The 12,944-nt window shown below is 42.7% G+C and overlaps 1 protein-coding gene across 6 annotated transcripts in view; it reads right to left on the bottom strand.

Moving 5' to 3' along the window:
• Positions 1–12,944, bottom strand: part of poln (polymerase (DNA directed) nu) — an 87,643-nt gene that overhangs the window by 30,131 nt on the left and 44,568 nt on the right. For 4 of the 6 annotated variants that reach the window (XR_007814566.1, XR_007814565.1, XR_007814567.1 and 1 more), the window contains exons 23-28: positions 8,568–8,699; positions 3,815–3,925; positions 3,473–3,551; positions 2,897–2,964; positions 2,636–2,697; positions 331–436 (exon numbers count right to left, since the gene is read on the bottom strand). Coding sequence is in view for 2 of the 6 variants with exons in the window: in XM_018705146.2 (XP_018560662.1) it covers positions 2,477–2,697; positions 2,897–2,964; positions 3,473–3,551; positions 3,815–3,925; positions 8,568–8,699 (611 nt within the window). In the remaining 4 variants the exon portion in view is untranslated. Of the gene's footprint in view, positions 1–330; positions 437–1,822; positions 2,698–2,896; positions 2,965–3,472; positions 3,552–3,814; positions 3,926–8,567; positions 8,700–12,944 lie in introns of those variants that run through there. The other 2 variants (XM_018705150.2, XM_018705146.2) reach the window with 2 other exon arrangements.

Genomic DNA, 12,944 nt, shown 5'->3' on the forward strand with positions numbered 1-12,944 from the left:
ATTTTCACTGATGAAATTACCAAAAATAAAAATACTGGTAGAGCAAAAGTGTGCTGCTAAATCAGCCTGATACTGCATCCTGCACATTGGCTAAACACAAACACACTGGAAAACACCTTTGTTAGTGTTTGTTTTACCCACTTTGAACACCCCTACTCTAAAAGTGCAGAGTGCTCTCTAGAATTTGCACATACCAGTCTCACACTCCCCTCTCAAACGGGAGTGAGGGGTGGGGGGCTTGCACCCTTAAACCACAGAACAATGAGAGAATAGAGGGGCAGATTTCCATAACACTGTCCATTGCTGTGGCTCCGAACTGCTCATACTGACCTGCTGAGAAAAAGCTTCTCTCACATCAGCACACGGGGAGCGCATTCCCTCTTAGCGGGTTCAACAGGCAAAGTGAAGGGCCGCTCCGCTGAAAAAGAGAGGGGACCTAGAAGAATGTAAATGCATGACAAGACAGAACTGTTGGCGGAGCTGCTGGATATCCTACATGCCACCTTTGTAACTGACTTAAAAAGTGGCAACTCCTATAATTAGCAGCCGATGTGAGATGACATTTCAAATAGGTAAAGGGGGGTTAGGCTTTGTTTAAAATGTCACACAGTGTATGAATCTGTCGAGGCCCACCTCTTAGGCTTAAAGGGTCTTAATTGGAGGACAGCATAAAAGGGGCCAAAAGAGTCTCACTGTGGCTGCCAGAGACAAGGAAAGTCGGTCAGTGTGCCTGGAAGCCGGTGACCGAGTATGAGTGCATTCATGGTGGCTGTGTGGTTAATAAAAAAAGGGAGAAAAAAGAGAGGATAAAAGTGTGTGTGTGTGTTTCTGAACTGCGTGTTTATGCTTGTGTACGAGCATTCGTGGAATGTGTGTGTGTGTGTGAGTGTGACTGAGGCATGAACAAGACAAAGGGGAGAGTGGGCTAGAGCCAAGTGAGCGGATAAAAGATGAGCTGGAGAGAGCGAGGTGCTGGATGCTCACAGCTGAGCGAAATTAGATCATCTGCTTTGAATCAGCTGAATGCAACCAACACAAAGAGCAAGGTTATTAAAGAAAGTGTCCCTGATCATGACTTTATGGCACTGAAGTAATCAAATATCTGCTAAATACAAGACTATTTCACTTGTTGAAATACAAGGTTATTATGCTGTTCTGTTAATAAGATCATCAACTCTAAAAATGCAATTGAATGCAACATGCAAATTAGCTTGAAGAATTAATTAAGGATTAGTGCCTGGTGTACATGGAAAAACATGCATGAAAAATGAAAATGGATGAGAGAGGTCACTGGGTTCATCAAGTGGGAGCCTCCTGTCACAGACATTTGTAAGAACACAGTACAAGTGCAAGTTTTATTCTGCACGAACAAAGTGTAAAAACAATAAGAACAAGAAAGCCTTCTGTAAAACACAGCACGCCATATTTCAGGTAGCTCAACCGCTAAGTCCTCTTTAAAAAAATCATCATGCTAACCATTTTTATGAACCAATAAATATCAAGCACTCCCTCAAATGTGTAGCTTCACCTTGGCAACGTGGCAGAGAAAACAGCGTTGGTCTTAACAAGATAGTGTGAAAACGGAGGAGGAGAGGAGGAGGACAAGGAATCATTTTTTTTAAGGATGGTGAGAGAGAAAGAGAGAGAGAGAGAAAAAAAAAGAGAACTGGCGCAATCCAGTCTGTGGCTCCTGCCGTTGCCCCCGGATACGGATGGAGTGAAAGCGCGAACTGGGAGCTGGAAGGAGCTGCAGCTGCCTGGTTTCCATAGCGATGTGGATGCAGGACAAGTGAAGAGAGAGAGAGAGGCGGGGAGAGAGAGAGAGAGAGAGAGAGGCGGGGAGAGAGAGAGAGAGAGAGAGAGACTATGAGAGGGTGGAGAAGTGGAACAAGAACAAGAAATTCAGAGAAAGATGAGAACGCACCAGAAAGGGAGAGAGAGGAGGGAAAATGTCTGAACAGTGAAAGAAAAGTATTTTATTGAACAGAGGTGAGGTGGAGAGATGGGCGGTGAAGGGAGGGAGGAGGAAGGACTCAAAGAGAAGGAGAGGGGGATGTTGGAGGGATGGTGAGCTCAGACATGGATCCCCAGGACTTGCCACTGGAGACTGCCACCTTCAGGGGGACCTGGGAAACACACACACATACACACACACACACACCAAGGAAAGGGGTAGGGTGTCATGGTGTTGGGATACATGTGTAGCTGTTGTTCACAGTGACCTACATTGATTTTCATCTGTCACCTCACTGTTCTGTTGCACCAGACCAGAATGGGTGTCCTGTGGCTCGTTGTCTGTATCTTTAATAGCCAGTAGTTCAACGAGTAAATACTGGTTTCACTAAAAAGCGTAAGGATGACTTCTGAACATAATTAGCAACTAGCATTTATAAGTAAAGGCAAAGACTGCAGATAGACGATGTGCCCGTTTTTTGGGCCATAATCTTGCTGTTTCCTCTTTGCTTTGCTTTGGTTGTTACTGTGTACATCTCCATTGGCTTGGGTGCAATGGCGACAAAAACAGTGTGTCGATGATTGGGCAAAGGTGTAGCATGTGCACAGTACGATCGCTGAACATGACAATCAACACTATTATAAAACTGAATGTGTTTACTTTCAGGTTGCAGTTGTTCACCTTAAGATGGACGCCCAGATGGTCTACATGCTGCAGGGACTCCATGGTGTGCTTCACCAAGGCTGCACACAAAAGTATATCCACCCACATATCCACACAAATATTAACAACCATAGTGACCATAATAATTTAAGGTCTTTTTATGCACAGGAATGTTCAGCCATACTGAATATAAACTAGAAAACTTTGAATCAAAACAGACTCTAATGTCTAAAACACATTATACATTTGATAACTGATCTCAGATGCTGATACATTTACCTGCAAAGTGCTCCACCTGGGAGTCCTCCACTTCATACAGAAGCTCATCATGGAGCTGCGCTATCAGTCTGCGGTTACAAACACATTCAGGTTTACATAAGTACGTGGCACAAACAGCTGATCCCAAGTGTCTTCGTCGATAAACAACCACATAGGCTTCAACTTTAATCCTCCACTACTTTGCACCCCGCTCTCCCAACACACACCCCTCTAACTCTGGTATATTTTGGCTCTTGCTTCAAGTGTGTTTACTCTAGCTGAATGTTTGGCATGTAAGCAGCAATCATTTGGGAACACGCCTCAACTCTTCAAATTTAGTTGGCTGGTAAACCAGTGAATGCTTCTTATGTGTTTTGGCCTGGTAGACTCAGTCTGTTTCTGTCTGTAAGCACAGCACATGATCATGTTTTTCCTGTAGATGCAGAAGGATGTATGGTGGGAAGAGCCAGTGTGGATTTTGTTACAGTTAATGTATGAAAGGAGAGAACGAGGGATACAGCGGTAGGGTTTATCGTGGGAGCAAAGGCTTGTAATATGAGCATCCTCAGTCAGTGGCACCATGTTTAGTGGTTGTACCTGGCAGAGAGCGAGGTGGAGGAGGAGACCAGGTTGAAGATTCTGATCATGGCCATCTTACAGAGATCAGCAGCAGAACCTGTGCACACAAACAAACCTGTACACCTGCACACAGGGGTTGCCAAGGAGTAGTCAAAGCGATGAATGATATCAGGCTGAAAGTGAGATGTAATGTGCATGTAAACACACACATTCCCATACGCACACATTTATATTTCAACTGTTAAAGTGACTGACTTTCTCCACAAACAGCTCTTAACAGCTGCCACTCCATGATCAGCAGAAGTAAATTAAGAAGGTCTGGATCATACAGACCAGTAAACAAGCGGTCAGTCATCCTACCCTGGACCATAAAGTTGACAGCCTGTCTCTCAGCCTGCATGCGGATGCCCCAATCTGGAGAGTTGATGTGAGGGAGGGTCCGCCGACGGCCCATGATGGAGAGCACATAACCTAGGCAAAAGCAAAAATTAAGATCTTAAGATTTAATATTTACAAAAATAAAAGTGGTCATGAGTGTGCATTGTTTCACTTTAAGGGGGTTACAGTGGGTTATGGTCGAAGACAGTTTTTAAAGAGTACTCCACCAATTTAGCATTACACTTCTACAGCACTGTCAGACTCTTTAAAGAAAAATAATCAAAATGGATTCAGCAGATCTTTCTTGTCAAAACCTGGTGCCTACATTGCCCACAATGCAACATGACTGCCAAAAGTTTGGTCAGAGATTTGAGTGCGTTATGCTAGAAGCAGCTAATGTAGCCTCCAGCCTTAAGCAGAAATGAAGAGCAAGCTTCAGAGCTGCCCAAACAATGCTGACTCAACTAACTTCAGTTTATCAAACTTTGCAAAACACAACCTCGAGACCTGTGAACAGACTTTAATATTCAGCCAAAGCCAAAACAATTCAAAACCTGTCTGGACTGAAACAACTTTAAGATGAGTATGAAAACTGTCTGGAGGCAAAATCATATTTTGACCTGTAACCCTGGATGGAAATGTTCTACTTTTTCAGAACCGTCTCACTCATCACAGTCAAGTGACTCGTCCATGAAGCTACAGAGTACGATCTGAAGAGAACAGTTTCATGAAAGCTCATTTGTTGATGCAGCATTATAGGTGATTATGGTAACAGCAGGCTTACAATGACACAAGCATACACCACCCACTCACACCCACACACAAACCATGGCATCCACTATACACATACAAAGGCAAAGAAACACACTCGCATTCCCAATACTGTCACACAAACACACTGGAAGGCAACACAAGAATGTGCAGTGACGTGGTGTGCACATAACACACACACATTGTCATGTACAGGTATGCAACACACACACACACTCATTCTCTCACACACAGTGGGACCAGTACATTCCACCAGCTGGACAACAATGGGGCAGGCTTTACAGCTAAATCCCTTTAGTATCCCTTACTATGAGGAAAGCCAACCAGGGCATGAAACCTGAATGACCCTCTTCCCAGAACACACACACACACACACACACACACACACACACACACACAATCACACACAATCACACACAAGCATACATGCACAGGAAATGACCACACAACAGATAGTAACAAACAAAAAAACGCTCTCCTCACTGTGAATTGACCCATGACACAAGAGTGTGACCTTTTCACGAGGAATGTGACCTTTGTTCTGGGGCCTGGTGACAGAGGTGTGTGGTGTACTTTGGGTCAGTGAAAGCACATCACACAAATGTTTCCATTTATGGACGGGTACGACTGTGAATCATACTGGAATGTGTGTGTTTTTCATACTCGATAGGCCTGGTTTTTCAAGTCAGTGACAAAATGCTGTGAAGGATGGCGCTTTTCAAGCTCAGGCACTTATCATGGTCAGTGGTTTGGAGAAAGTGGTGGTACAATTGATGGACAGCAGCATTAAAAGCTAGAACTGGGCAGTTATTCAGTATTATCATTTATTACCTTTCAGTTGTATTGTGCTGTGTTAACATGACTGTGATGTTTTATTGTTTTAAATTAATGATTCCATGATAACTTAATAACAAAATAAAGCCACAGAGGGAAAAATCCAAAGGTGAGAGCACAAGGTAACTCGAGGAAACAGAACAGATGAACCGGTGAAGGTGGGGAGAGACCATGTGACTGCAGGGCTGATTGAGGAAGTGGGAACAGGTGAGGACATGAAGCACAGGAGGGAAAAGGACACAGAGACAGGAAGTGAAGTAATATCAAAATAAAACAGATCATGACAGATTCCACAACAGATGTAATTAAAACAAAAGCTTAATGTTTTATTTATTGTCCTGAAAACCCATTTTCTCAATCAGCTTCTTACTATTTGGCATTAAATGATGAGGATTTAGTAATATATAAATCAAATACATTGGTGTGACCACCAGCTTTAAAGTGTTCTCTTAATAAATAACACCTAGGGATGTTTTTTTTAGTAAAACTTTAACCTTGCTACCTTTTTAATACTGATATCTAATGATATAGAAAATTACTTTTGACATTTTTCACAGGCTTTAAGAACTTTGAGTTTAGTCTGATGTAAAGTTTATTGCACTGGCTATCAATTTACTTAGTTTCTTTGTAGTTTGCATACATCATCCATTTTCTAATATATACTGACAGTGGAAAAACATTTTTATTAGTATTGTGATATTGATTTTGGCCACATCGCCAAGCCTACAGGAAATTGTTGAGATCTAAGACCGGTAAGAGAGATTACACATCTGCCCTAAATTTAACATTTCAAAACACTGGAAACATTTCAGAGAGTAAAAGTTTACTTTTCTCATCACTGGTCTCTATGTAGTGTTTGAACTGAAGGTGAGTATTGCTGCTGTTTGTGCTGACGTGCCAAAATCTATGACGAAGCATCAGAGACTGAAGGAACAAATAAATGTCAAATTCTTTGTCTTTAATTAATGACAAGTCTTTGCCAGCTCCATTCTGTGCAGTTTTTAAGTTGAAATATCTAAATCCGTATGCACATGAATGATCCGACAGCGCATCAGAGCCGGGACGTGTTTATGTATGAGTGTCAGCTCAGCAGGGTGTTTACATATCTGTGCAGATCAAGGCCAGTTTTTCATCTCTGTGGATTCCCCCTGTTGTGTTTTAAAAAAATATCCTCCTTCATTTCACTTCACTTCCTTTTTTCTTTTTCTTTTATTATCTCAGGCAGTCTTTTCAAATGAAGGTATGGCATTCATCCCAAGAGCATTAATGAAATGTGCATGATATGAAGAACAAGAAGACAGGCTTACCCGGAGTGGTGGCTTTATCTCATTTTAATATCAAAGACAGCGAGAGTCAAACAGTGTGTGTACTATTCAGAGAAGCACAACTATATAATAAAAACTACCAAATATTCTTATTTTTGTCCTCATCTTTGTGCCCTTCCTTTGAGGCTGTTACATTTTCGTACTTCTCTCACCATCTTTTTCTTCTCTCTCTGCCATTACACCCACGCTGTGATACTGACCTCACCTTCACTTTGCCCTTTCCAATACATTTCCAACAAATGTGACACAAGCGGTGCCTGCGCCGCTCACCCCGTCTCCGCTCAGCCTGCTGGCACCCACCACAGCTGAATAAAATATCGCTGCCTCAGATACCAATCAACTATAAAGTGTTCAGAGTGGACAAGGAGCCACAGCACGAATTAATCTCTGCTCCCTGAGTCACAGCACAGCAGCTAAAGCAGCCAGTGAATCTAGTCTGATACTGTGTGTCTCCTCCCAGCCAGCACAGACGACAGAAGACTATTTTATCGATCAGTTAAATTTCTGCTGTGTAATGAGGGAGGGAGCGACGGAGGGGAAAGAGATATGAAAACAGTGATGAGTGCAAATGAGAAAAGAAACAGAGAAAGAGTGAGACAGAAGGGACAGCAAGATAGAGAGAGAGAGAGTGTGGGACGAGCAGGGCAGATAAATCCCAGCACCGTCTCCGATGGGAGCATCACCATGGTGATGAGCTGAATTAAAGCCGACTGTTTGGTGCATCATCACTCTGCCCCTGAGAACGAAGAGGCTGCCGCTGTGATCTGTGCGCAGCATTTTTTGGAAGAATGAGTCCATTACGGTGCTTCGATTAGGGAAGCTGACACCAGAGGAAAAAAAGGGGGAGTGTAGAAGGGGGGTCTGTCTGCTGTGGGTGATGGAGCACCTGTCTGACCGCAACAGTGGGTCGGTGTTTGCGACAGAGGGGTCCGCCGGAGTAAAAACATCTATTGCCCTGACCTAATTCTTGATGTTTACTTCAACGCAAGGTTATTTTTCAGCACTTGTTATTCAAGATAAGGGACCTAGTTTTCCATTTAACAGCCTGAGAGAGTTGACGAGGCAGCACAATTGTCTCTTTCTCAGTGATTTCTACAATTTGATTAGGTTGTAATTGGTTTACACTGTAACCCATCACATAAGATAAAGTTAAGATGGGATTAGATCACAAGCCAGAGGCCAGAGTCAGCCAGAGTGTCGAAGGTTGGAGGATCTGTCTGTGCATTCTGATCGCGTCTCTCTGGCCATCGACACTGGGCTCGTGTTCTGTGTGCAATGAGGGTTAAAGTGCAGACTTTACACTATTTTGTGTGAGCGTGTTCAAGTCTCAGGTGTGCTGTGTTCGCAGTTTTGTCAGAATATAAATAGTGTCCCATCTGAGCCATCAGGCCCTTCCCATACACCCTAACACCCACCTTTGTGCCCCCCCCTCAAGTACTGACCCACAGCAGTTTGTCTCATTCCTGCCAATGCAAGCACATCCTCTTCTTCTTCAGCCAAACACACACAAATCCATAGTGAGCGTGTGTGTATGTGTGCACGCCTAAGAAATTCAAACTATGTAGTGTATGTCAAAAGTGCAGGGCCTAACCCAGACATACACACATACACACACACACACACACACACATTTTTGTTGTATTTGCTGACTTCATCTATTTGTAATCCTTAACATTAACCCCTGATTTGCCTTAGCTTAACTCTGACCTTGACCCTTGAGCTTCTATTTCCTCCAATTTCTATTCCTTAACTTTGAGGTAATGATTTTCATGGCAGACACGATAGGAGTATGAGTGCACACAGACCTTGTTTGTGGCACAGCTGGATGGTCCTCTGGATGAAGACCTGGACTTCTTTGTAGGTCTGGAGGAAGCTGTCCTGGAATTGCCTGGCCTGATCGGCACTCACCCCCAAGATCCCTGACAGACGCTCACGACCTACAGGGAACATTTACGACTCATTAACTAACTCATATTTAAAAATTCAGGCTTATATCAGGGGAAGTTGCACAGGGAACATTGACAAAACGCAGATAAAATAAACAGGATTTTTTATGAGGTATCATTAAATATTATTTTTAGCCACGATAGTGTACTGGATCATTCCTTACTCAATTAATTTTAGTACACTCCACACACAAGCACTGCAAGTGATACTAGAAAAGTCAGCAACATCTGCAGTACGCCATTTTGGGAAAGTTGCCTTGTTTTCTTGCCAAGAGCTAGGTTACTGCAGCTGGCCAAGAAATAGTCTGGCACACACTGTAACACTGCAAAGTGTGTATTTTACACTTCAGTTTTTGTACAGATTAAACAAATTGCATATAACATGTCAATTAGTGAGCTGTAGAGTTGCTCGAAGGTGGATTTTGTCACCTTTGAACACAGCCAGGATATATGTTTCCCCTGTCTGTGCAAAGCTAAGATAACTAGCTGCTATAGTAGATTCATATTTAAGGTACAGATATAAAAGTGGCATCAATCTTCTGAGCTACAGAGACAAGAAAGCAATCAAATATATTTCCCAAAATGTTGAACTATTCCTCTAATATTAAAGTTCTGTGATGATTTGAATCATGAAAGACCTTAATGCAAAAAGAGTTGACAAATGAATAACTGGAAGAATTTAAATGGAGCAAAACTGACAATCATGACTGACTGAAGAGTTGTGAGACGAGAAGGGAGAGGCCAGGGGAGAGAGGGGGAGAGAGAGAGAGAGTTGAAAGGAGGCGAGTGAACAGAGGACGGACCGGACCAGAGGGTAAGAGAAATAAAGCGAAAAAAGTAGAGCCAAGTGAAGGGTGAGAGATGGAAGAGGACGAGATAAAAGCCGAGTCGGCAAAGATCAGGGCAAGGCTGCAAGGGGTGTGTGGGTGTGGGTGTGTATGAAGCTAAAGCCAAGAGCATGTGTGTGTGTGTGTGTGTGTGTGTGTGTGTGTGTGTGTGTGTGTGTTTCCACAGGAAGTGTTAAAGGTGTACAGCCTGTAAGACTAGAGGAGCGGGCGATAAGGTTAGACGATCGATAGAGTATAGAGGGTGAGCTAATGGGTGCCACGGTTACTGTGTGTATGTGTGTGTGTGTGTGTGTGTGTGCGCATTTGTGGTTTTGATCTCTGAGGGGTGTGTGTGTTGATGTGTGGTTGGTGATGAGTAATGTCATGCCAAACAGCCTGAGAGCTAGTAGGAGGGATGAGCGGGGGGGCAGTAGTTTCTGTAAATTCAAAATCACCACCGACACACAACAGCACACACACACATCACTGCTACGTCTATGGATGTTTGACCTTCACTGTGCAGAATGATGTATAAGCAGGGTTTGACATTAGAAGACTGTTTTCACATTCATCTGTTAAAGGGGAAAGTTCCTCTTTGCTTAGCTTAAATCTGAGTTTATGATGTGTGTGTATAAGCAGGATTTTGTGACATTACAACTAGTTTGGAGGACAGTCGTGGTCTGAATTACATAATGTGGAAAAAATTCAGTCTCCACTGCACATACACAGAGAGGGGACTGTCTGTGAAGTAGGAGGCATCTTGTGTCCAGCTGTTAAACATTTAAAATGAGAAATACACTACTACTGAATACTTTCATTTTTGCATCAAGAACAATGTAATATTAAAAAATCCAAATGTTGCCAACATGAAGTTCATTTTTAGAAAATCAGCCTCAGAGTAAGAAGATAAAGAAGACAGCTGAATTCGTTCCAGTTGGCACGTCTGTCTGTGTGGTGGGCTCACAGTTGCTGAAATGTGTCATGACCGTGGCCCTTTTGGCAACGTGGCTGGTTATGGGTTTCTCTGTGTGTCTGTGTGTCTGTGTGTGTGTGTGTGTGTGTGGAGCTGGAGGCTACCGAGTTTGATATTTATCTGCTGTGTGTAACAAGGACAGAGAATGAGACAGAAGTAGCCATGTTGATGCTGTGTAGATGCTAGAGAGGACTGACTCTGGATAAGTGTGTTCCTGCCCCACATTCCCAGCTGAATGAGGTCAGTTCAGGGAGTGACCTTTAACCTGTGTTACTGACGGTCCCTGCGCTGCTCCTCTTGTAACCCTCTCAACCTCTTTTGTCCTTTCAGTTTGCCCTCTCTCGACTCTTCTTCTACTAAGGCTGTAACCTTTCTGTTAATTCTGCCCTTGTTGCTTTATTTCTGCCCTGCATCTGTTGCTCATGTCCTTTTCTTGTTCACCCCTTAATTAAAACCCCAAAAGCAAAAATGCTGCTGACATTGTTAGTTTAAATATTCTCTGAAAGTTAACGACAGTCCAAATCAGGTTAATCAGATATAATGAATGAAGAACTTAAATTAATTTTGATCTGTTTTTAACCTCCTGATCTTTCTGTTTTCACACTGCACACTACACCTATCACCTCCTTCATCTTACTTTTTTCATCATCCCTTGGCCTTCTTATTTGTTGACCTATTTGTATAAAACGTATGTATGTGTGCGTGTTCATGAGTCCATAGCACCGCGCTGATCTGCCCCTCCTCCCTGGCCTGATTATTGTCTCGCAGAGAAAGCTTCCTTTTAGTATTCGGTATCCATGGCAACGCATCCCTCCATGAAGAGCTGTCTGTCTACGCTGATCAGGAGCTCCTTCAGTTCCTCTTCTCATTTTCCTCTTTCTCTCCTCTCTCTCTCAGCCCCACCCGCTCTTTACTCTTCCCCTTTCCCCTACATTACTCTCTCGTCTGCCACCTCCCCTTTTTTCTTCTTTGCCTTTAGCCTACATTTTCTACATGTGCCTTACTATTCCCAGTATCTCACCCTGTCACTCTCTTTTTCATCACATGCACTCCATATTTTCTCTGCATTTTTAGCACTGACCTTTTGCTTTGTGAATTGTCCCTGCATGCATCCCATGCCCCCCCCGCAAATGTAGTCCTTATACATTTGCCTCACCGGCCATTATAGCTGAGGTTTATTGAGATTCCTAAAACTGAATCATTCATCTGTGCATGTCTGTGACTGTGTTTGTTTGCGAGTGTTTGTTTTCTCCTGCTGAGCTCTGACTCTTGCCAAAGTAGAAATCCTACACACCACTTCATCATCAGCTTGAGAGCATCAGATTTTGTCAAGCTCCTGAATGCACTCAAAGCCTAAGAGAGAAGTAGCCACTGGCCCAGTTCCCTACATACAGATTCTGATGCAAACCATGCGCTTCAGGGTCACTCCTGATTGGTTAATCAAATCAAACATATTTTCTCGATTTGTCATGATGTTGTCTTCAGGGAGAACAGTAAATGTCCTGTTTTGATTACGTATAGAGTCTGGGTCACCGTGAGAGAGGAACTAAAAAATCCATAGGGGCAGGATTAGTGGTTATGTTCAGCGGTCAACATACACACATACATTTATCTATTTTATTACACTAAAACAGGATATATTCACCTTACTCACTTAGATATTTGATTAAATATTGGCCCTCTCTGGTGTCAGCACACTAAAAATAGGTCAAAACCAGTGATTGGTATTGGTTACTGATCTTTCACTTTTATAGTAACTGAGCAACCTCCAAGTAAAATGAGCAAGAACTTGTTTCACTGACCTACAAAGCTAAAAGAGCTGCACCTGCGCAAGTAGTGAAACTGGGGGAAATAACTCAACTTCACTTCAAGAGTTGGACCAGAAAATGGCTAATACTGTAAACATTTATAGCATCTACAGGTCCAAGTTTTGTTTCAAGGAACTCTAAACTCTACTCATGACTCTTGATCTCTGTTTATCAAAACATTTGTCTTCATCTAGCCATGTAGTGCCTTCCTTTGTCCCTCAGTTTGGCACAGAAAGTCAAATACGGTTGAACACAGATGCCTCTGTTACAAGAGCTGTATGAGCCAGCAAGCACATACTTTGTTGTTGTTTGTTTTAGCAGATTTTTCTCAATGTTATCTGGATTTTTTTTTTTGATTTAGTTTTTCAGTTTAAACATGGGATTTGTCCCCATGCACCCAAAAGTTCATCATAGTTCATGGTAATAAATATAGTATTATATTAAAATATAATACTCTTCAACAACTGAAAACAATGACCTCTACATTAGAGGCTATGCAGACAATGAACAGGTGCTGCAGTCTGGTATAATCGCAGTTTTGACAACAAGCTGTTATTGTAAAAACTGTTATTATCCCACATTACAGGCTTTTGAAAATTAGGCATTTATAATGAGCTGGTACCTTGAC

This window comes from Lates calcarifer, linkage group LG14 (genome assembly GCF_001640805.2).
Source record: "Lates calcarifer isolate ASB-BC8 linkage group LG14, TLL_Latcal_v3, whole genome shotgun sequence".
Classification (NCBI taxonomy): domain Eukaryota; kingdom Metazoa; phylum Chordata; class Actinopteri; family Centropomidae; genus Lates; species Lates calcarifer.